The sequence below is a fragment of the Lethenteron reissneri genome, chromosome 27 (genome assembly GCF_015708825.2).
Source record: "Lethenteron reissneri isolate LAM-NWPU_2019-01 chromosome 27, ASM1570882v1, whole genome shotgun sequence".
NCBI lineage: Eukaryota > Metazoa > Chordata > Hyperoartia > Petromyzontiformes > Petromyzontidae > Lethenteron > Lethenteron reissneri.
The window spans coordinates 2,892,483-2,916,669 of record NC_083805.1 but is presented as its reverse complement, the minus strand read 5'-3'; the positions used below and the strand labels follow the sequence as shown (position 1 = coordinate 2,916,669).

Genomic DNA, 24,187 nt, shown 5'->3' with positions numbered 1-24,187 from the left:
CCGTTACGTAACAGCGCTAAAACTCGCAGACCCGAATCGCCCTCGCGTTCACCGCCACGATCGCCGCACGCTATTTTTAAATCGGCCACTCGCTGATTTATATATTTTTTAAATACCCCCCCTCCGTTTGGGGGAGGGGAGGCGTCAGACGAAATATTGCGCATCGCCGGGGCAACGCCAAAGATCCCCCCAGGCCCAGGCACGCGGTCTCCCACAGGCATCTCCGTTGTTATCTTCTCGCTTAATTCAATCCCTGGTTGCAGGAGAGGGGAGGTAGGGGGTGGTGGTGGTGATGATCTGTAGGACGCCGCGCGAGTAGACGCGACGAATTTATATCGGAGAGAGATTCCGAGCGAGATTTCTGGCCGATCTTTGTTGGTTGGTTGGTGGGGGGAGGTAGCGAGGTGAGGAGTGGGTGGGGTGGGGGGTAATGTCGTGGGTTCTATCTCGACCCTGACCGCCGGATGTATGTTTATGGAGTTTGCGTGTCTCTCTCTCTCTCGTCCCCGTGGTCGCGAGGATTTTTCTCCGGGTCCTTCGGTTGCGCTCCCCCCCCCCTCCACATTTAGAACCAACATCACGCGTTTAAAGTATTTGGCTTCTGCTGTACAGTTTCCGCATGATGGTAAGCCACTTCGTTGAGCAATAATGTGTGGCCAGGTCGCTTCTGATAAAAAAAAAATAGGTAAATACACCTGGTAACACCTGGTAACATAAAACAAATAGTTTGAGTTGGTTGGTTGGGTGGGTGTGGGGTGTGTGTAGGGTGGGTGGGTGTGGTGGGGTGGTTGTGTGTGGGGTGGGTCTGAGGTAGGTGTGTGTGTGTGGGGTGAGTGTGGGGTGGGTGTGGGGTGTGTGTGTGTGGGGTGTGATGAGTGGTGTGTGTGTGTGTGTGGGGTGGTTGTGTGTGGGGGTGTGTGGGGTGGGTGTGTGTGGGGTGTGTGGGGGTGTGTGGGGTGGGTGTGTGTGGGGTCTGTGTGTGTGTGGGGTGTGTGTGGGGTGTGTGTGAGTGTGTGTGGGGTATGTGTGTGTGGGGTGTGTGTGGGGTGTGTGTGTGGGGTGGTTGTGTGTGGGGTGTGTGTGGGGTGAGTGGGTGTGTGGAGTGGGTGTGTGTGGCACGGCAGCTTCGACCGACCAGACCAGAGCCGGCCACGCAGCCGTGGCCTGGGGGCCGTCCATAAATGACGTCACGCACCTAGGGGGGGGGGGGGTGGTCAGACATTTGTGACGATGTGTGACGAGGGGGGGGGGGGGTGAGAAATGTGACGTCACATCAAAATGCGCAACTTTAAATAAATATAGACAACACGTTCTACTTAATTAAATAGACTTTTTAATACATGTTTTCTCCTACAACATCAGAGTGCAGCGCCACATTAAATACGCACTACAATGACAATAGTTTAAAGCGATTTGAAGCATGTATTATTTTTGGGGGGGGGGGAAGAGCTTTATGACGTCATATTTGAGGGGGGGGGTCTGACTTATTGTGAGGCCGTGTGACGTAGGGGGGGTCAAAAATCGTCCAAAATCGCGTGACGTCATTTATGGACGGCGCATGACTACGTACGGTGCGAAGGAAGTTCAACACACATTGCGCGACTCGTGTGCCCTGGAGTCCCGTGCCTTCGAGTGGCACGGGAGGCAACGGGAGGGGAGGATGGAGCATTGGCGGGTGGTGAGCTCTGCGGAGGGAGGATGGGAAGTAGTTGTTGATGTTGTTGTTGGTGGTGGTGGTGATGGGGGAGGGGGCACCACACTCCCCCTGCCGCTGCCCCTCCTCCCCCCACTCTCCTCCCCCGCCACGAACAGCCGTAGCCTCATTGCTCAGCCTTCCTTCCTCCCTTCTGCTGTCCTCAAGATTCAGTCGGGGCACCGGGCGCATGGGCGGAATGGAGAGGAGGGGGGAGGGAGACACCTCGAGATGGCGCGAGAGGGAGAGAGATAAGTGCAGAGAGCGAGGTGGTGATGACGAATGATAAAGACACGGATAGATGCGGCGAGAAACCGGGAGAGAGAGAGACTTTGACTTATAAACAACTTCCATTGCCGCCAGCAGCAACAGCACTGGAGGCGATTCCGATATGAAATACACAAAGTCACCAGCAAACAAACAAACAAACGTTACAAATCCACGCGCCGTGGCGCTAAATGCACCGCGCACAACACGAAAGAAAAGTCACGTGGTGGTGGTTGTGGTGGGGGTGGTGGTTTTGGTAGGGGTGGTGGTGGTCATCGCGCACGCCACGGTGACGAGCGAGCGCTTCAGAAGGTGAACACGAGGGTGCCGTCCACGCTGGTACAGAGAGGGGCTGGTACAGAGAGGGGCTTGTCCGGCTCCCCAGCGTTCGAAGAAGACGCGCACATCACCGGCATGCGTGCTCCAGCCGGAGGCGCGCCTTAAGCAGGCCCCTGGACACTGGAAGCACAGAGCAGCCGTCAGTGAGAGAGACAGAGAGAGACGCGAAGAAAGAGACGGGACACATTGAGAGACTCGGGAGAGATGCGAGGAAGAGAATTTTGACATTTTATTTTGTAATGCCTTGTGGCCCGTGAACCGTCTGGACGAGATACGGCTGCTGCGTTGAGACGTCGTTGTGTCTATTGTGTATAAGCGTTACGCCGTCATTGTGTTACGGGGACAAAGAGATTAACGGGGGGATACGCGACAGGGACGAAACTGAGAGAGTCGTGAGGCGTAGCGAGAGACGTGGAGGTAAGGGGCCGTCCATAAATGACGTCACGCACCTATGGGGGGGGTGGTCAGACATTTGTGACGATGTGTGACGAGGGGGCTGGTTTGAGAAATGTGACGTCACATCCAAATGCGCAACTTTAAATTAATATAGACAACACATTCTACTTAATTAAATCGACTTTTTAATAAATGTTTTCTCCTACAACATCAGAGTGCAGCGCCACATTAAATACGCACTACAATGACAATAGTTTAAAGTGATTTGAAGCATGTTTTATTTTCAAAATCAGAAAATATGGTTTTGGGGGGGGAGGGCAGAGCTTTGTGACGTCATATTTAAGGGGGGGGGTCTGACTTTTTGTGACGCCGTGTGACGAGGGGGGGGGGGTAAAAAATCGTCCTAAATCGCGTGACGTCATTGATGGAGCCAGCGAGAGCGACACGAGGCAGAGAGTTTCCAAGAGAGGCAAGGAGACAGAGAGAGAGAGACGGACGCTTCAAACCTGAGCCCCCCCCCCCCCCCCACCTTCATTTCAAGTTTCATTTATTAGGTTTTGCCCTGTGAGCCATTCGGCTCTTGAATCGGGTGCAACCGCAACAAACAAAAAAACAAAAACATGAACAAAAAACATCTTAAAGTGAATATGTGACTAAGTGCAAATAGAAAATCTAAGAAAAGACAGCAAAAAAATTGCAGAAAAATCACCGTCCACCAACGCTGTGTGCACAAATCCCAGTGGGATGCAAGTCAAACAACAACAACCACAAGACAACTTAGATTAAGGCCATCAGTCTAACTCTGTACTACAACAACACAAACATGGCCAAACCGAAAAACTTTTCGAAAATCACCATAAGTGCGAGGGGTGGAGTGGTGGCACAGCGGTTAGCGCGGTGCAGCTGAGAAGCCAGCACAGCGTGAGTTTGATCCCTGGCCACGGCCTACGTCGGTGGCGAGCAAGCGCCTGCAGCCGGTCCCGACCCAAGCCGCACTGGCAGACGTGGTGTAGGTTGGTCAAGCAACCCCCGCGATTCACGCAGCGTGAGGGAGGCCTTCATCCAGCAGGGGATTGGCAGTGGGATGAAACTTATTCTTTTTGAAGAGGGGAGCCCCTGCGTGCGCCTACATACACGCGCACAGGCACACAAAGACAAAGATCCCCCTATAGCTTGAACAGACTGTTGGGGCAAGTGCTGTTAGCGAGCACCGATGAAGGCCGGAACGGCACACGAGGGGGTGGGTGTCCAGCACCAAGCCCGACCGCCTTTGTCTCCCAGTGGCGATGTTTACACAGAGCACCGGGTACTCATTAGAGGCTGAGTCGACCTAGGGGAGGCCCAGGACTAGTTCAGATAATCGTCACCGGTGTTGGCCGTGAGTTGGAATCGAACCCGGGTTCGTAGCGTAGTGCGCTAACCGCTACACTGCCGCTACCCACAGACACAAAGATCCCCCATATAGCCTTAACAGACTGTAGGGGCAAGTGCTGTTAGCGAGCAGACACAAACACACGGCGCGTGCAGAGTGACGGCGCGACCCAATGCCCTGGCCGAGTGAGCGTCCTCTGGCCTCCCCGTGCCAAGACTGCCTCTTACCTGGCCACAACATCAGTGGCGTTGCCTCCCCACTTGCCCCACGTGAAGATTGTACGTTGGTTTCGTTGAACCGGAGCGAGAACTCAAGGCGACAGGGTGAGTCTCATGAGCAAGAGTCATCTGGCAAATTCGTCTGCCAGTAGGTGCAGAGATGTTAACAACATCGCCTGGTATACAGGAGGTCGTGGGTTCGATCCCGACCCTGACGCCTGCTGCTGTATATTTGGAGTTTGCGTGTCTTTCTCTCTCATCATCATCACGGTCGCTAGGAGATGTTAACTACCTCGCGCGGTATACAGGAGGTCGTGGGTTCAATCCCGGCCCTGACGCCTGCTGCTGTATATTTGGAGTTTACGTGTCTCTCTCTCATCATCATCACAGTGGCTAGGAGATGTTAACTACCTCGCGTGGTATACAGGAGGTCGTGGGTTCAATCCCGACCCTGACGCCTGCTGCTGTATATTTGGAGTTTACGTGTCTCTCTCTCATCATCATCACGGTGGCTAGGAGATATTAACTGCCTTGCCTGGTATACAGGAGGTTGTGGGTTCGATCCCGACCCTGACGCCTGCCGTATATTTGGAGTGTGCGTGTCTCTCTCTCCCCGTGGTCGCGTGGGTTTTTATCGAGCTCCTCCGGGGTTTTCCCTCCACATTTGGAATCGACATCCACTGAGAGTATTTGGCTGCTATAAATTTCCACATGAGGCTAAACCGCTGCGTTGAGCTATTATTTGTGGACGGGTCGCTTCTGAAAAACAAGCTATAAAGCTCAGTGGACCTTGCCTGGTAAAATAAAAAAATAGGTTTACAAAAAAAACACATCTAGAGTACATTGCAATGTAACATTTTAGCGAATTTGATATCGAATATCCGCTTTTGAGCGAAGCAAGGACGTTGTGTAGGGCATCATGAAGCCTGCTTATTGCATTCACAGCGCAGTATTAATTAGGGCGGCCGCCAGAGATTGGAACCGCGAACCTCCGTGTGGAATTAAAACAAAAAAAGGCTTAGCCGTATTACCGCTTAAACCAATGTTCTTTGCTCATCTTCAGAGGAAGCGGGGGTCACATTCGCCGATAAGACATCATCAGCAGCAGTGTGAGAGCCGCCACACATTTGAGACCATTGTGAGTTTGACAGCAGCACGACAATGATGATAGCCCCCCCCCCATCACTCTTTGTGCATCGTCGAACGAGGGGGGGGGGGCGCATGTCGGGGGCCGCACTAAAGGCCACCAGGGGCTGCCCAGTGTCCCCTGCGGGCCTTGCCATGAAGAACCACTGCTCGAGACGATCACGGAGCTCGCGGACAGCTCTCTGTCAGCCCACGGCCGGACGAGACATTTGACCATATTTCACCATGCTTGATCGTCAGTACACGATTGGTGAAGGCAGGGCAGTACAGGACAACGATGCGTTGCTCTGCACTGCCCGATGCTCTCCTTCCGCATAGCTCATGCCCGTTCCGTATGCCAAGCGTGGAGATTCCACGTTCGCATGACGAACCCGAGTCTGTCCATTGGGGTAGCAGCCGTCGAGTCTCAGAGTCAGAATCGTGATTTAGACTTGGGGGGGAATCCGATGAGCTATGAAGCTCTTTTCTTGTGAAATCACAAACGACTTGCGCTCGTTTTTGTCAACCTCGGGGTTGGAGGAGGAGCGGGGAAGAGAGGAGGGGGGGCAGGGAGGGAGGAGGGAGGGGGAAGAGGGGTGGGGGCGGGGAGGGGGGAAGGGGGGCGACGATCGGCTGAGTCGGCCACAGAACCGAGATTCCCACTTTGCGAGCTGCGACATCGCCACGGGCTAACCGCTGTGGAGGAAACTCAATTTTCACTTTTGAGGGTTTCTTTTTGTTTTGCGCTGCCAGTCTCACGACTGCTCCTGCTGCTCTGAACGCAATTCTCTCTCTCTCTTTTTATTTGACAGAAGTCGTTTCTGGCCGACCACTGGCTCAACTCAATTTCGGCGCTGCCAATGCGGAAAATTTGCTCCCCTCCCCTAGGCCCCCCCCAACCACCACCCCCGCCATCCTTGTGATAAACTTGACAAGACGAAGCCTCGCTAGGACAGCATGCGACGGCCGAGTCGCGAGACGAACAACTACAGAGAGATGGGGGGCAGCTGGGAGAGAAGAAAAATCCACCAATCTAGCGATGCATAATCGAGGGGGGTGGGGGTTTTGGGGGTTAGATCGCGTCAATATAAATGTGTCGTTAAACCCGCCACCACCCGACAGAATAACGTGCCAATTCGTTGCTGGCACAGCCACGCCGGTGCGCTGGAGGGTTAAACCCCACGGCATTCTCGCTGCGAGCACGGCGTTTGCAGCAGCAGCAGCAGCATCATCAGGCGTGTGACACGGCGGCGGCTCTACCGCATGTGCGCACGGAGCTGTGGGTGAGAGTTCGGCAGCGGAGGCGCCGTCGCGAGCCGACGGGGGCAGCGGGGAGATTAGCGCCACCCTCGGCGTGTTACAGCGAGGGCGTTCGGAAATGTCCCCCTGAACACACGCGCGCACACACCGTGAACACACACACCGTGACCACACACACACCATGAACACACACACACCGTGACCACACATACACCCTGAACACACACACATACACACCGTGAACACACACACACACATCCTGAACACACACACACCCTGAACACACACACACACCGTGAACACACACACACACCCTGAACACACACGCACACCGTGACCACACACACACACCCTGAACACACACACACCGTGACCACACACACCGTGACCACACACACCCTGAACACACACACACCGTGACCACACACACACACCCTGAACCCACACACATCCTGAACACACACTCCCTGAACACACACACCCTGAACACACACACCCTGAACACACACACCGTGACCAATTATTACCTTTGTACAATATCCGTGCTTAACGCGCCGTGAGAGTAACTCATTAGAGGGATTAATTAAGGTAATTGATTAATTAGTGCCCTGATTAATGCCGGGGCGTAGGTCGGGGGAGCTGACCGGGGTGGGGTGGGGGTGGGTGTTGAGGTTTCGGCTGCACCGAGCGAGAATTGTCACGGAATCGGACGCAACGAGGCCCCCAGCGCATTTCCACTCCGACGTGACGATTGTCACGAGAAACAATGAGGACGACGACGACACAATGTTGGCACGGCGGAGCTGGCTGTGTGAATGTCCCTCGGCTCGTCACCTCTGTATGTGTGTGTGTGGTGCGTGCGCGTGTGTGCCAGTCATCGTGGCCACCCACCCCCTCGTGTGCCGTGCCGGCCTTTATAGGTGCTACTCGCTAACAGCACTTGCCCCTACAGTCTGTGAAGGCTACACGGGGGATCTTTGCCTTTGTCTTTGTCATCGTGGGGAGCGGTGGTGCAGCGGTTAGCGCGCCGCGCCACGAACCTGGCGACCCGGGTTCGATTCTCGCTCACGGCCAACACCGGTGACGATTGTCTGAACCGGTCCTGGGCCTCCCCTAGGTCCACTCAGCCTGAAATGAGTACCTGGTGCGATGTGTAAACATCGCTACTGGGGATACAAAGGAGGCCGGACGTGGTGGTGGCCACCCACCCCCTCGTGTTCCGTGCCGGCCTTCATAGATGCTACTCGCTAACAGCGCTTGCGCCAAAAGTCTGTTGAAGGCTATACGGGGGATCTTTGTGTGCGTGCACGTGTGTGTGCGTACTTGTGTTGGAGGGCGGTAACGCAGTGGGGTGGATGTATTTTTCCGCTGGCCACAAAGAACGTCGTCGTTTATTATCTCATCTGGGGAACCTGTCCTGAGTTACCTCGTGCGCTGCGTAAACTGCAGTACTGGGGGAGACAAAGGCGGCCGGGCGTGGCGCAGACCACACCGTGGCTGGCCTTTGCAGGTGCTCGCATTCAGCCCTTGCCCCCCAAAATTCCGCACAGCGACGGGGGGTGGGAGGGGTGTTTGTCTTTCTGTGCAGTGTTTGTTTTTGTGCGCGTGCGTGTATCTCAGCTCTGACCTTCTTCCTTCAAGCCCCCCACGTTCACTCCCCCGTGTGATCTAGCCCCCCTCCCACCGCTCCCCCTCTACCCCCCTACCCCCCCTCCTCCCGGGAGTCTTGAGTGGTGGACGCATCCACCGGCCGATCGCTGGGACTGCCACCTACGACGACGCTCCCCGCTCCCTCTGAATGAATCCATCGGTCGCGCCTCTGCCCTTCCCTCTTACCCCCCACCACCACCACCCACTTCCACACCCCCCCCCCCCCCCCAATGATTAAACCTTTAACCCCAACCGACACTGAACCCCCGGTCCCTTCAGAGTCCCGCGGAAGCCCGGGCGAAACCCTGTGACCCTGTCTCTCTGCACGCCTGCCCGCAGACGTTCATGTCCAGCCATGGCGTTCTCTTCCCGATTCGCCTTCTGGGAGCAAAAGGGGAGTGAAGCGCCGCTCGTGAGTTGTCCCGCGAGCCCCCCCGCATCCCCCCCGCATCCCCCCCCCCCCCCCGTTGTATCCCTCCGCGCATTATTTTTTGTCATTTACGCGTTTTATTGCTCTCGCTGGTTTTGTTTTTTGTTGTTGTTATCGTCGTCGGCCGCCGTGTTTATTTCTCGCCACGTCACGCGGGGGGAGGGGGCGGTGGGGGGAAACCAACCTCCCCCCAAAATAAACGCGAGGGTTTTATTTATTATATATTTCTTAGCGCTTGCCAAAAAGAAAATAAAAAACACCACCGCCGTGTATGTAACCCGCTCACCGTTAAAAGGTCGCGTCGCAATATTTCAAACGCTCGGTCCGCCCCGCGATGGCCGGTGAGGCCACGGTTATTGCGGCGTTTGGGGGGGGGTGGGGGGTGTCGTGGCAGACGGGAGGGGGGGGCTGGCGAGATGACACCGCTGGGATTTGCGTCTCCGCGTAGAAATACAGACGCACGGAGAGGAGGGGGCCCGGCCGTCTTTTTTCACATATTTCAAGGTGTAAGTGCATTTTTTTTTTAAACGCGTCTGCCCACGGAAAATGCCACAGCCTGACCTTAGGCGGGCTCCCACAATTCACCTGCGCACTATTTTCTCATTCCATATTCCGACTCGTGATTGTGTTTTCGGAGCCGTATTATATTTGGCCGAAGGTTACCGGTGGGTGTTGGGGTTTGTTTTTTTCTCTTCCTCTCTCTCTCGAGCGGATATGAAAATTAATGTCACGATGAATGGTGGTTACTTTTCAATAGCTGTTACATTAGAAGTTTTATATTTATTTTATTTTCCACATGTAAATGCAACAACGACAAAAAGTCAAAATATTTTTGGTGGTATTTTTCCACAATGAGATTTTCATAAAAATGCAGCAGCAGCAGCATTCCCAAAGTCGAATTTTTCCGCAAAGAATAATAAACATGCTCGACTGTTATTCATCGTCGTTTTCATTCGGCGCGGCACTTTAATAAACAGCAGCTCCATGAGAGGGGACTCATTTAAAAGCCTCTGTCGTTACGCGGCGATCACATTTCTGAACGCAAAACGCTCCCCCGCATTTTAAGCAGGCGAGAGCCGATCCACGACACCCAGTCGCTTACTGGAGAGAGAGAGAGAGACACAGAGAGCTGGACATTTAACGCAATGAGTGTATTTACGTGGCGGGCGATCGCATTTAAAATTAGAATCTGGTGAGTAATGCGTGCGTCTGTGCGTGTGCGCGCGCACCCTCTATTTTTGCAAACTGGCTCCCCAGTGCCACGAAGTAAAAAAAAAACTCAAACTCGCACGGGTCACAGCGATGCCAATTTGCTTTGAGCAGCGGGGCCGTAGACCGTTGTTTGCGCTTCCGTTGGGCGGTGGAGAAGTTTGGCGGCACGGTTGGGCGCCCGTGCGTCTTGGCGGTACCGTTGGTGGCGGTTGGGCCACGGTGGCGAGTTCTTGGTGGTGGGGTCGCCGAGGGAGGAGATCTATTTGGGCGTTTGGAGCGGTGGACACGTTTGGACATTTGGGTGACGTGGCTTTAGGGTGTTCACGCCGTTGGTGCATTCGGACCACGAGGGAACGGTGAAGCGTTGCGGGGGGGGGGGAGGGTGGCGGCGGGTGGTGCAGTGAGAAATATGGGGGGTTAGGGTGGTGCGCTGGTGGTGGTGCGGGTTGTGGCTTGGGCGGTGCGGTGGAAGTTTGGCGGTGAGGTGGTGGGTGCCCCCTGCGAGTGCCGTGACAGCTCGTGATGAATCGGACGGCAGCTGCTGCTGCTGCAGCAGCGCTGTCTGCACCACCCCGAACTGCGCGGCCGCAGGGAGTGACAGCTGCGGTATGGAGTCGGCGTCGATGAGTGACGATCTATTTTTACGCCCGCCGCTCCTCCGCGCTTCGGAGCCGCGACCACCGTAGCGCCGGCTATGGCCGACAGGTCGCCAGCCCGTTCACGGGGCGGCGCTCGCCGCTAATGCGGCAACTCACGCGCACTTGTTAGCCGCGGGCCCCTTAATGTCCTCGGATTCCGACGGCGGTCATTAGATTTACGCGCGCGAGCGGGAAGCGACGGTAAATACATGAGCATTTACCGGCACGGGGCTGGGCGCCGGGAGGAGGTTGCCCGTTTAGTGAACTAAGCAGCGGGGGGGGGGGGGGCGGGGGTGCGACGAGTGGCAGAGAGCGCGAGAGATTGGGAGAATTTGAGGGGGGCGGGGAGGGTTGGCGGGGGCCTGGGGGGGGGGCAGGTGAGGGGTGGCCCAGCAAAGAGTTGGGGAGGGGCACCACGTAAGGTGGCTCAGAGGGGGGGGCAGAAAAAACCCACCGGCTCTGTGGGTGGCATGAGACTTTAAAAGCCGACCTGGCAGGTCACGAGGGGTCGACCATCCACTTGCCACGTGACCTGGCAGAAGGAAGGAAGCGGTGGCGATGAGGAGTGTGTGAGGCTGCTTCAACGGAGCAGTCGGCCACGACCTTTGTAAACTTGAACGCAAACGGCTCTCAAGTCAGGCGACGAGCTGCCTCTCTCAGTCTGCATCGTGGAGGTGGGGTGGGAATTGTTGTTTATTAGTGGGGGTCACGGGTCCACTCAGGCCTACCCCCCCTCTGCCCCCCTCAGTTGTAACTAGTGGTCACCGGTTGGGCGGGTGGTGGTGAGGCACGTGTAGATTTTGTGCGTGCGTGCATGCGTGGAAAGGTCCACGGCTGTGCCGGCGGTGTCCGTTTCTCCGGGCCGGGCCCTCAGAGAGATAATCTGGCCTGCCTTGTGACCGTCGGCCAATCAGGTTAAGGACGAGGAGAGCAGCCCGCTGGCGCTGAAGCAGCCGGCCGCCATCACCGCCGCCACCGCCACGACCATTCCCAACGGAGCCGGATTCATAAAGAAGGCCGTCAGGAGCAAAGAGGAGCAGATGAAGTTGGAACAGCCGGTAACGCACGCCGCCCCGCGGCAAACGCGGGCCCGAGGAAGCCCGGCCAGTGGCGGACGCCGTAGGCTAACGTCAACGCTCCGGGTCGCGCGTTCCTCCAGCACGCGCTCCGGGTCGCGCTCGTGCTGAAGTCTTAAAGAAATCAACATCTCCGTTTCTCCAACATCGAGTCCTGTGCACCGGTGGAATGTTTTAATCGTTTTTTTGGTTTTCCTTTTTTGCTGCGAGTAGAAACTTTTCCTTTCGATCGACAGCGTTCGTCGTGCGTAGCCCATCGGTTTCGTTTCGTATATATACGATCACGCACACACGCACACATCTAGTTAATTTGTTGTCGTTTGCGTGCGTGTTTGTTCATTTTGTTTGGCGCGCAAGTCGTCGCCGGTCTCTCAGCCGCCGTCGCCGGGGTGGAGGCCGCCATCGCGGGTGCTGTCCCCTTCGCTGCAGTCGCCCTTCGTCATGAACGGTGGCTCCAACCGCGTGCGCAAGATCTCTCAGGGCAGCGCGGACGGCCCGCCGGGGATTTATTCCAACGGGCAGCCCGGCTCCCACATCGGCTCCCCGCCGCCTGGCCTCACGTCACCCGCAGACAACGCCGCCACCACCGCTGACGACCCGGGGTTGCGCAGCGTGGTGAAGAAGAAAGTGATCAAGGTGGTCCGGCGCGTCGTGCGGAAGCCGCGGTCTCCCGACGCCGAGATGCAGGACGGCGGAAAGCCCGACGCTCCGAGCGGCGCGCCGGCGATCGGCAAAGACGCCGGATCGACGGCGCTACCGCCGCCGCCACCACCGCCCAGCTGCAACACCGCCGGTGGGAGATCACCCGCAGCGTCGATGGCGGTGGAGGTCACCAAATCGGCAGAGCGACCGCCCAGGTCGGACGGGCTCGCAGCGAAGCACGGCCCGGTGCCACCGGCGGCACCGGCGGCAACGGCGACAACGGCGACAACGGCGGCACCGGCGGCACCGGCGGCCGTGGTGAACGGGAAGCCGGACGCCATCTCCGAGGGCCTGGCCAGCCTCATGTCGCGCGCCAAGACCAAGGAGCCGCGTCTGAGGGTGCGGCGAGTGGTGGAACGGAGGGGGGAGGAGGCAGCGACGGCCGTGGCACCGTCGCCGTCGCCGCAACCGCCCGGCGAGGAGGGCAAGGCGGAGGTGGCACCGTCACGGCCGTGGGGGGCGGTGTCTTCCATCGACGAGGTGGCGCAGGTAGAACGAACGTTACGGGAATGGGGAGGCTGCGAGTCGCCGTTGTGGTGTTGTTGTTGTTGTTGTGTTTGTTAATTGTGTGACCGCTCGAGCCCCCCCCCCCCCCCCCTGCTGTTGGTTATCAATGCATCGGTGCTACTCGCTAGCAGCACTTGCCACAAGAGTGCATGAAGGCTATACTGGGAGGGAGGGCAAGAGGGAACTTTGTCTGTATGCGCCTGCTTGGGGTGGTGATTTATTTTGGGCCGGGGCAGCTGGAGGAGCCGTCTCTCCGCTGAGGTTCGGGGGTTGGGGGTTTGGATCCGCACCCCGAGCCTGGACGATGTTTGTCACGGACACCGTCAGATGCGAGCCCGCTTCTCGCACCTGTTTCAAATGATTAGGCGGTTCACAGCCCTTTGACAACGGTAACAGCTAAGTGTGGACTGATCTCTGTCTGTTCCTTCTGCATGGGGTAGAGCGTTGCCCCCCCCCCCACCTCCCCCTTCGCATGCGTGCGTTTTCTCCGGGCGCTCCATTTTGCTTCCAACTTTGTCTCAGCAACTCACTATTTGATAAATAGAGGAATTCAGACCTTGGGCCATTGTTGGTATGATATACTTTTTATTTCCCCCTTCAAGGACACGTGGTGTGATTGACAAAATTGCAATTTTTTGGGGGTTTTCCCTGCACGTGGAGTAGGACCGTGGCCTTGGGTTGTTAGGGGGTCCGTCGCATCGTGCAAGGAGACGACGCCGGTCGTACCTCGCCAACCCCGCAGGGTTGCCGATTTCTCTCACGGCTCTCTCACGGCCGTTTCGCGCTTGCGCCCGCTCGGTGGTTACAGTGCCGCCACATGCCCCGCGGATCTTTCTGTTCTGCGTTTTAACTCCGACGTTGCATTTTGGAGTTATTTCCCATCTTCAAGCTCCGTCAGTCGGCTCCCGCTGCGCCGACCTGAGTCGTACGTCAATCCGCTGCTGGATGATCAGAATCTGAATATTTATTCTGGAGGAATCCGATGAGCTGTAAAGTTATCTTTTCAGAGGTGTCCAGTTAGGATGGGGCTCCTCTCCCCACACCGTGCAGGCAGCGAGGGTTTGTTTTGACCATACTTCACCTGGAGTTTGGTGGACCGTCCCCTACTGCCCACGAACAGCTACTGCACCTGTGTTGTGCGCACCGCTGGTCACCCGTCCGTCAAGTACTGTCCAGGCGCAGGCCAGCTTCTCAGCGGCGGCATGATTCGATGAGATCGTCGCGTGGTTATCTCAATGGCTTCCCATGCTGTGAAGTAGAGTCCGCGATCGTGAACTTCAACAACGGCAATGACAACGATGCTACGACTCGCGGGGCATCCGAGGGAGAGCGGTAAACCCCGTAAGTGCCGCGCCGCCGGTTGTGAAGCCGCTGCCGTTGTTGCCGCAGGGGGACCGGCGCGACGCGTCCGACAGCCAAGATGCGGTGATTTGCAACGTCCCCACCACGTTGGTCGCCATGGAGCCCGTTAGGCAAGAGGTGAGGTCATCCAAAACGGAACGCCGCCGCCGGCCTTATTCAAGCAGATAGAAAAAAATGTAATAATAAAATAATGTTGTAAAAGATGAGACCGTGGAAAAAAAGCAATTTGATTCTGACACAGTAATATAGAGTGTAATTGGAAATAATGTTTTTGCGCTGTGTGTCGCATTAGATGACTTTTCCCCTTCCCACGCAAGAGAATAAACCTGCGTCTGAAGCGCCCAAGGTTAGTGGGGAATGTTTTTTTTTGCTCTTAATAACTCTTCATTTTGTCATAAAGTAAACAGTTAATTTGTTTTATCTTCTTGCACCAGATGCTAGTCATGGTCCGAGCCATTTATTATTTTTATTATTTTTTCTTCACGTTTTATTTTTTCCAGATGAGTGACTTTAATAAGAAAACCGAAAGCGTGCTCTCTGTAATTGTCGGCTTTAGGTGGAGCTCGAGCCGGTGCTCGCCATTACCGAGCAACCAACGCCCTCCCATGAGCCCTTGCAGCAGCAGCAGCCGCCACTGCCACCGCCGTCACCGCAGCCAGAGAAGATGGAGGCCAAGGCTTCGCCTGAACTGGTATGGCGCCGCGGCGATTGGCCGTGACACCTAAAATCCCAGCACCGCCACGACCGCCACCACCACCGCCACCACCACTACCGCCACCGCCGCCACCACCGTCACCACCGTCACCACCGCCACCGCCACCGCCACCGCCACCACCGCCACCGCCACCACCACCGCCACCACCACCACGGCCACGACCGCCACCACCACCGCCACCACCACGCCGTTCTCCCTGATCGTGCACACTCCATGATTCTGCCCCCTTCCGCGCGATTGGTCACCTTGTCACATGATGGTACTGGTGCTGCCCCCTTGTACGATCCCTTGGCACCGTATAATTTGACATCGCTGTCACGTGACGTCAGCGCTGCCCCATGCGTGATGATGTGATTTTTATTCTTGCGTTTGATCACCGAGTCACGTGACACTAGTGCTGCCCCCCTCCCCCCATACAATTACCTGATCACGTGACAACGTTGCCTTCACGCATGTGACCACCTCGTGGCCACAGAGCGTGAGACCTAGAGGCAGATTCAGTCTCATTTGTAAGAGTGACCTGAGGCGTATGTCTGCCAATTGAGGAATATTGTGGATAATTTTCAAATTTGGCAAATGAGGACGCTGGCCCCCTCGTGCAATGACCCACTGTCACATCTGCAAGTAGCAAAATGCACTACCACTAGTCCACGTCGAATGCTCAATGTCAGTCGGTGGTGCCGACGAGATGGTAGGAGCGTTCTTCCAGAGGCCCTAGCACCGGACGGGACGGCGACGACACCATTCTGGGCGAAGTGGCGCAGCGGCGAGGGTGCCGCGTGGTTTTGCCATCTCCTGACCCTCGCGTGATCTCTCCGCACAGCCCAGAACTGAGGAGGAGCAGCAGCAGCAGCAGCAGGGCTTCTATGCGTGGTTCGAGGCCGAGAAGGTTTGGCTGGTGCGGAAAGACGGCTTCGTGGCCGGTGAGAGGGCATCGAGGGTGCACGCCACACCACGACTCGCGGCTCCACGGCTCTCCGTGTCCAAATCTCCCTCCCCGGCTGTCCGCGCGTTGCCTCCGCGTAGAGGTGGCAGCGGCGGAGGCTGGCGAGGGCTCTTAACGGGGGCTTAGGCCCCCCGCGATCAACTCTCTTGGCCGGCCGTGGCATTCAAACACGGCGGCCCCGTGCCATTAAATCTCTAGAAGCCGGACTCGGCGATGGAGCGTGAGCTCACCACTTTCGGAGTCAGCGGTCGACGGACGTGGTGTTGGGCTCCGAAGAGCCTTGTCAGTGGCAACCTTGCACACCTCAAATTTTTTGACGGTATTAAAACAAAAAAATGCATAATATAGATTTTTTTTGGTTAGATCGGGTAAATATATAAATGTGTTATTTAAACCCGCCACAACCCGATATAGCCAACTTGTAAGGGTTGTTGCGTAAACAGAACGTGCCAATTCGTCACTAGTACGGCACACCAGTGTGTTGGAGAGCCAAGCCACAACATTTACAATCTGAGACGTTTCGCCAGTAATTACAACTACGCGATCTAACCCAAACAAAAACCTCTATTATGGATGATATTGGTCGCGAAAGCCTACGTGTTAAACAAAAAAAATGCAAACAACATGATTGGTTTTAAGAATAATCTCACAACACAGCCCCTATCATTTCGATGGCTCCTGCGACGGGCCGCCACCCGTCACCTACCGTTGCCATGGAGAGACGCTCATCATCTCGTGGCAATCAAAACGTCTCGATTTGAAATCTCAGGGATGGAATCTGGCCAAATAAAGTGAAAAAAAAGCTAATTATCACAGGAATTGTTGGTGACCTGACCGTGACCATGAAACTCACATGAGCGCCTAGTTTAACGAGAGGTATGTCATCTATATATTTTTTTAAGGGTCCACGTTCTTCGTAAGATTATTGGCATTTGCTAAGAAGCTGCTGTCGCCTGTGGGCCTGATTGACTGGCGACCGAAATTCATGAAATATGTGGCTCTGCCGTCAAACCCACGTCAAAGAAGGTCAACATTTCAGAGGCGTGCTTCTCCTTCGGTAGCACTCGCAGACTCACCGATGTGGTGATGTTGGTTTTACGGACATTACGGGAGCTGACAGCCCCCTTATTCCATACTCAGGGAAAATACGTCACCGCATCCCTCCGACCGTCCGTCTGAGTTCCCGTCACACGTTCTCACGAATATAACACTAAGCTCTCGCGGAAAACCATCGGCTGCCAAAATAAAACCCCATGGCAAGCTTTGCCCCATCAGCAACAAGCTCGGCAAACTAAATATTTAAAAAAAGTGTGTGTATGAGACAGAAACCCCTCCCCTTAATGTTGTGCTGTTAACAGCGCGACAATAATCATTATAACAATCATTATTTAAACGTGCCGCACTGTATACGCCCGGCTCTTGGAGAGAGAGAGAGAGCGACTCAAATGCTCGAGGAGGCTGTGAGGTGGTGATACCAATAATTGCCCAAGGTCTGCACTCCTCTATATATTAAGGTGTTCCCCCCCCAATGAAGAGTATTTACACGTGTGCCAGGAAACCGGAGCACCCGGAAACAAGCCACGCGCGCGCGTGAGAGGGGGTGTTGGGGGGGGGGTGAACACTTTGTCCCCCGTACAGGTGGAACAGATTTTGTCGTGCCGCATGCACCCTGCAGGCCGGGTTAAAGCGACGCCCACGGGAAAGGGAGTTTGACAACAGCTTGTGCGGAGATCCACCGACCCTCACTGTAGCCGCAGCGCTGGATCTCAGAAGCACGCGCGTCAGAGCGGAGTAGTGGCTTTGTCAGCTTCTATACATCGTCATTATCAGCCGTGGTCACACCAAAGCTTGTTATGACTGTAAGTACCGTAAGGATCGGGGGGGGGGGGTGTGCAGAGAATCAGTTCGGTGATAGTTGCCAACGGAGCAGTCTCCTTCCCTCCTCCCATCCGTCCCTCTTTGCAAAAACAATGTGAAGACGAGTAGAGTAAAAAAATGAAATTACGTGCAGAAAAATCAACCTCATCGTCTCCCTTGGGCGAGTACCGTTCTCTTTACTTTCCGCGATGTATTTTTATTCCCCCCCCCCCCCAAACAAAAGAAAGGAGATTGCATCCATCGCCTCGGCTCAGACCGCCTCTCGCCCCCAATAAATATTGAATGCCTTCTTCCAAACCGATTTATATTTTTATTATAATAAAACACTTAAAAATTTACATCGGCCGCGGAATCCTGCAAACCCGTAGATTAGAGCTGCCTGGCAGGCGATCAGAAGGTTCCGCTCTATGCAAAAGGAGACTCCCCCCCCCCACCACCACCGAACAAGAGGCTTAATAACAGGTGGGCCGAGGAGGAAGAGGAGGAAAAATACCGCCCCAGGGAAGCTGTCAGCTCCCGAGGACACGCGCCGAATACTACTTGGCAGCGGGGCGCCGCCGTGCGGGGCTTAACTCGTAGCGATTAGAGCTGGCGCTGAGGGTTAAGGTTATGGAATGTCACGGGAGAGAGAATTAGCGCTAAGAGTGGTTCGGGTGAGGGGGGGGCTATTGTCACACGGGTCGCGGGTTGAGAGGTAAGCACCCGGTCGGGCCTTGCGGGGCGGGGCGTGAGCAATGCGTTCGTCTGGAGGTGGTGGAGGGAAAACCCGGAGGACCCGGCGAGAAATCGACGCGGCCATGGGGAGAGAGACACGCAGACTCCAAATATACAGCAGCAGGTGTCAGGGTCGGGATCGAACCCACGACCACCTGTAGATCAGGCGAGGTAGTCAACATCTTGCCACCGCACTTGCCAGGGCCTCTCTTGCTGTGGTGGCAGTGACCAAGCTGTGTGTTTGTTGATGTGTGGCCCTAAGGTATTTAGAAGTTTTATCCCCCCCCCCACCACCCTAATGGGTAAGTTTCCCCCCACAACACATGGCAGGACAGTGCAATGTAGAGGCAATATACTGGGTGGAGTGGTGGCACTGTGGTTAGCGCGCTGTAACCCGAGTTCGTTTCCCGGTGATGGTGAACATTTACCAGAGATTGATGAACCTGAACCGGTTACTGGGCTTCACCACCACTCCCCCCACCGCCCAGTGGGTGGACAACACGTTATACGCTCACCTCCTTTTCACTCGATGATCGACCCGATGGAGTTGCCGACTGCATCTCTTCGCATGCGTCTGCAGCGACGGAGCTGAAGCCCGACGTTGGGACTCCGGAAATGCCGGCGCGGAGACTCAAACTCAAGATGGAGGAGCGGGGGACCATCGTGGATGTGGATGAGGAAGAGGTGGAGAAAGTAAGGCCCCTCCCTTCGCCTCTTCCCTACTTCTTCTTCCTCCTCTTTCCGCATTCTTCTTTTTCTACCTCCACCCCTCTTCTACTCATCCTCCTCCTCTCTTACCGCCTCCTCTTCCCTGCGATGCCACCGTGGCATATCACAGTGTGCGCGTTCGCCGGCTTATAATTCATTTGCCGCCTTGTTTACCAATCAGTTTGTCGCCGGATGACCTTCGTCCGTTCTGCAGTCACGATTGAGATTTGGCCCCAGCTCACGGCTCACGGTTCGGAGGAGTACGCAGCCCACAACACGTGACGATTCTTGTCTTGTAGCTGCACCCCGGGCCTGTCGATCCGAGAGGCTGTCAATACGAGCTCGGAGCAACGCAAACCAGAGTAAAAATTTTAAAAAGGACTTTAAAGTTGGCAGCTTTCTTGCGACGCCCGCACCGCGATGCCGCGCCCGGCATGGTGCCCTCGGGCGCGTTCCGTCCTTGGGCTGCCGTTCCTTCATCGGTCGAAATTTTTTGTTGTGCCAAAATCTCATGAAAAAAGAGGAGAACGAGCGATCCGTTCCATTTCCCCCGCCACGGCGACGGAAAACTCTCCCCCGCCACCTCCGATCCCGCGCGCCACTCCCAATTTATTTTAAGCGCGGTAATCTCAGGTTTATTTCTAGCGCCACGGCCACTGGGCCCTCTCCCCCCGCCCACCGTCCACTGCCCCCCACCCCCCACCGGCCCACCCTCCCTGTGCAGCTCCTTGGCCATCATCACCTGAGCAGGTGGCAGCAGGGGAGGGGAGGAGAAGAGAACGACTCTCCGCTCACACACTCACCAACCGCTCGACCCCCTCCGCTCTCCACTTGTAGCCCCCCTCCGTCTCCCCCCACTGCACCCCCCCTCCTTCCCCCCCACTTTTCCCCCCACCTTTCTCCCCACCTTTCTCCCTTGTTTGTTAACCGCAACTTCTCGGCCAGCCGCACAAGGGACATAGAATTAACGGAGCCATTCCTGAACGCTGAGCAAGAGTCACGCGAGGTTTTTTGGGTTCTGTTAAACGCCCCTGCGAGCTGATTGGTCTCCAGTCTGTGACCTTTGCCCCCCCCCCTCGCTGTGACCCTTCCTCAAGCTAGCGCAGCGCGATGGTAAAATCACTTTACGTTATTTTCCGGCCAAATTTACTAATTGACACCGTCTGCCAAATAGCGCCGGGGCCCGCTCAGGATCGTGGGATTCCAGAGCCCAGTATCACCCGGGGCAGGGTTGTAATGATTTTAGGGCCCGAGCGTTATATTTATTATAGGTCATGGTCTATCAACTGCTGGATACAGGCCTCTCCCCCCACCCTTCCTCCCCCCTTCCCTCTCCCCCCCCCGCCCACCACACCATCCGCACCCCGCAGGCCAACCCGGCGGAGTTGGAGCAGGCGGAGCAGCTGGCGTCGCTGCTCTTCCTCAACGAGTCGTCGCTGCTGCACACGCTGCGCTCGCGGCTCGCGCACGCCAAGCCCTACACGTACGCCGGCGCGCACCTGCTGGCGCTCGCTCCGGCCCGCGGGGCGCCGCTGCACACCGACGAGGTACGGGGGGGATTGGGGGGGGTTAGGGGGCGTCGGGATGGTGGGACGCTTCCAGCCGGACACCCACACCATGTCCATCTACGGCTTAAGAGGCAGACAATTGGTGAGTTGTTCATACACGTTGAGTGGGGGGGGGGGGGTAGGGAGCGGCGGGGAAGGAGGGGGGGAGGCAACACTTTATCGCTGTACAGATGGAAAACAGATGGATATCAGTCCACAGTCGCCCGTGCTGAAAGAACGTTTCCCCAAAAGAGAACGAGCGCCTCAACGATCGCGTGAACTCACGAGCCGCGACGGCACGAGACCAGAGAGAGATGGGCGACGGCGAATCGTGGCGCTTCATCGAATCCGGTTGGTTACAGCGCCGGAGTTGGTGGATCGAGTAGGGGCACTATGACAATTGTCTCAACCCCCCTCCGCCCCTCCGCCCCCCCGCCCCCCCACCTGATCATAAATATCTGGGCGAGTTCCCCCTTTTACCTTTCGGGGACGGCGCTGGCTCCTTCGAGTGTTCCCGCGCAAGTCGCCGATTGTATACATGGACTCCTCTACTTACGAACATTCGACTTACGAACTTCCAGAGATACGAACAAACCTGTCCATATGTCCAGCTGCCTGTTTGGACCCCAAAGTCGTAAGTTGAACCGCCGCGCAATAAATGGTGGCATCTGTATCTGCAAAACATGAAAAACCAGTGGCATCTACGTCTACAGGAAATTCTACAACTTTTAAATCCATTCCCCGCGTTCAGTGTGCATGCCGTGCAACATGTTTGGAATCGACGGGAGTAAAGTTGGGACTCACGAACAGACCTCTGGAACCTCACTCGTTCGTAAGTAGAGGAGTCGCATGTATTTACAATTTTAAGGGCCGGAGTGAAATTTTGCTCTCCCGTCGCCGGCCTCCCTCCCTTCGCTCGTTTTTTTTTTGTCAGGCGGCAGCCGCGGCCAATTACCAAGTAGAAATTACACACGGCGCCCTGGGTGGCCTGGGCTTTAATTACAAAGAGAGGTAATTGTCTTAATTGCACTTTAGAAGCAGAAGAAGAAGAAGAAAGAAAAATAGAGAGAGAGAGAGACGGGTTTTGTGATTGAAATTCCAATTGTGACCAGGGGAAATAACAAAATAAAAAATAATTAATTTACCACCAAAGGGCGCTCCACTTCACTCTGTAGCCGCCACTGTCAGGGTAAAGATAAATATTGTGGGGTGGGGGGGGCGGGGTGCTGGAGGCAGTGCCAGAGAATGAGGGGATGGGGGGAGCGGGGCAAGTGGAGGCACCGGGGGGGGGGGGGGGGAGAGGTATTATTTGTTTCTTTGGTAGGAAACTCAAAGTGCCGTAAATCTGCTGACCGTGACCTTTCTCGCACTCATTAGGGTTAATGAACCTCCTTACGCACCTGCCAAGCGAGGGAGGGAATCGAAGGTTGCGTTATTAAAGGAGCCGCATTAGCAGTTCATCGATGTCACGGGGCCCCTAATTGCAATAGATGTTGGTTAAATAAACTGAGATTGCGACCGCGTTTAGTTCAATACGGTGCAAGTAATTGCGGTGACATGGGGCTGCATCCCCCGGCAATGGGGGGGATCGCTCCGCGGTTTCTCCCCCTGCGACGGAGGCGGGGCGCGTGGCTCACGGCCGGGGTACAGGGTTACCACCTGTCCTGGTGACAGCAGCGGTGGCTGCTTTCCCCTGGGTCGTGGGGAGTTTAATGCTTTATCCTCTTTGGTTTGTTCGGTGAAGTCACGTAGGTAAAAAATTAAATTAAATAAATGAAAACAACTCAATTAAATCACGGAAGCAACACAAGCCTCCGTCTTCAGGTGGAACACGCCATGGAAAAATCACTTTACCTACCAAAGAGTAGGAATCCTTGCAGTCACGAAAGCTTCAAATCTAGTTGAATGCTTTGTCGGTTGTTGAATAACGATGACGACAATGATGGCGATGACGACGATGATGCTGGTGGTGATGAACCACATTTATGTGGAAGTGCTCTGTTCTTCCGGTGTCTTGAGGTGCCTCGTTCCAGTTGTTTGTAATCTCGCTGGAGGCAAGGAGTTCATATCCCGAGTCTGCCCTCTATCATCATTACTCAGGCTTTGACGAAAACGGGTATCACTGTGAGGAAAGTCCACGAGTTATTCGTCTTGCGGATAGACTGGTCCCTGCCCCAGGAATATGGAATTCCCCACACTGGGCTCAGATCTGCTCTGGGAGATGAGCGTTTTAACTTAGGTTGCTGGCTTCATAGGGCGGTGCGCTAACCGCTGCGCCACCGCTCCATCAGGTATTTAGAAGCTTGTCTTAAAATCATCATCATCATCAGCCACGATCTGCTCTGGGAGATGAGCGTTTTAACTTAGGTTGCTGGCTTCATAGGGCGGTGCGCTAACCGCTGCACCACCACTCCATCAGGTGTTTAGAAGCTTGTCTTAAAATCATCATCATCATCATCAGCCATGATGAATCTACTGCTGGATGAAAGCCTCCCCTTTCGCGTGACGCATCGATCCACCCCGCGTCTGCACAGTGCGCGTCTCTCTCTCTCTCTGGGCACGCTCCCTCCCCCCCGAGGGTCCATCGTGGCCAAGGCCGTCCCTACCGCGGCGGCACCACGTCGTCGCCAACGCTCGCCAAGCCCCGCTGCCAGACCGCGCAGCTGCTGCTGCGTGGGCAGTCGGCGCGGAGCGGCACCCTCCAAAATCTGCCCTGAAAGTCTCCCGCCATCTGCTCTTGGTCCCCTATTAAATTGCGAGGGTTTAAGTTTGGTTCATTTAAGAGGTGATCCCCTTGGGGGGCGGAGGGGGGGGCGCGGTGGGGGGGGGGGGTAAAAGGAGGATACAAAACTAATACACCGTTGTTTCATCAAAAGGCGTGAGATATAACAGCGAGCAATTTGACAAAGCTCGGCAATGATTGGGACATCCGGCGTCACCGTATTCCACCGAGACATTGATCTATACACATAGCAACACTGATGGATATACAGGATGCTTAAAAAAGATGTGAACACTTCCGAGAATTTGCAACAACACCAGGAAAAATGTGCTTCCCTCCGGGCTCTGGAGACCACCTGGAGAAGATTCCAGGCGCGCGTTGACAACGATGGCGAACAAGTGGGAGACTCTTTGACTTTTTGAAGCTATTAACATTACATTTGTTATCATGTTATAGTGTAGTTGTATCCGTTCTTTTTCCGTTAAGAACGATAGTCCTATTTAAGTTTTAATATTTTTTGAAGCACCCTGTACATTCCCACGAGAGGAAAATCCCACACTAACGCAGCAGCGGCAGCAGCAGCAACATCGACGGCAGCTTAGAACCACTTGCGAAGGCGCCGTCTGGACAGATCCGATCGGCGATTCGCCGGAGACTCGACGATGGGCAACGTTTCGCGCTGCTGCGACGTGCATGTGCACGTCGAACTT

General features: G+C 55.5%; 1 protein-coding gene across 9 annotated transcripts in view; it reads left to right on the top strand.

The window, feature by feature from the left end:
• The window catches only part of MYO18A (myosin XVIIIA), a 133,352-nt gene that overhangs the window by 53,842 nt on the left and 55,323 nt on the right, over window positions 1–24,187 (top strand). For 4 of the 9 annotated variants that reach the window (XM_061561100.1, XM_061561097.1, XM_061561104.1 and 1 more), the window contains exons 2-9: window positions 11,515–11,658; window positions 12,034–12,867; window positions 14,275–14,364; window positions 14,540–14,593; window positions 14,804–14,938; window positions 15,786–15,885; window positions 19,081–19,193; window positions 20,579–20,755. In XM_061561100.1, the coding sequence (XP_061417084.1) occupies window positions 11,515–11,658; window positions 12,034–12,867; window positions 14,275–14,364; window positions 14,540–14,593; window positions 14,804–14,938; window positions 15,786–15,885; window positions 19,081–19,193; window positions 20,579–20,755 (1,647 nt within the window). Of the gene's footprint in view, window positions 1–8,659; window positions 8,733–9,907; window positions 10,319–10,369; window positions 10,569–11,514; window positions 11,659–12,033; window positions 12,868–14,274; window positions 14,365–14,539; window positions 14,594–14,803; window positions 14,939–15,785; window positions 15,886–19,080; window positions 19,194–20,578; window positions 20,756–24,187 lie in introns of those variants that run through there. The other 5 variants (XM_061561101.1, XM_061561099.1, XM_061561103.1 and 2 more) reach the window with 5 other exon arrangements.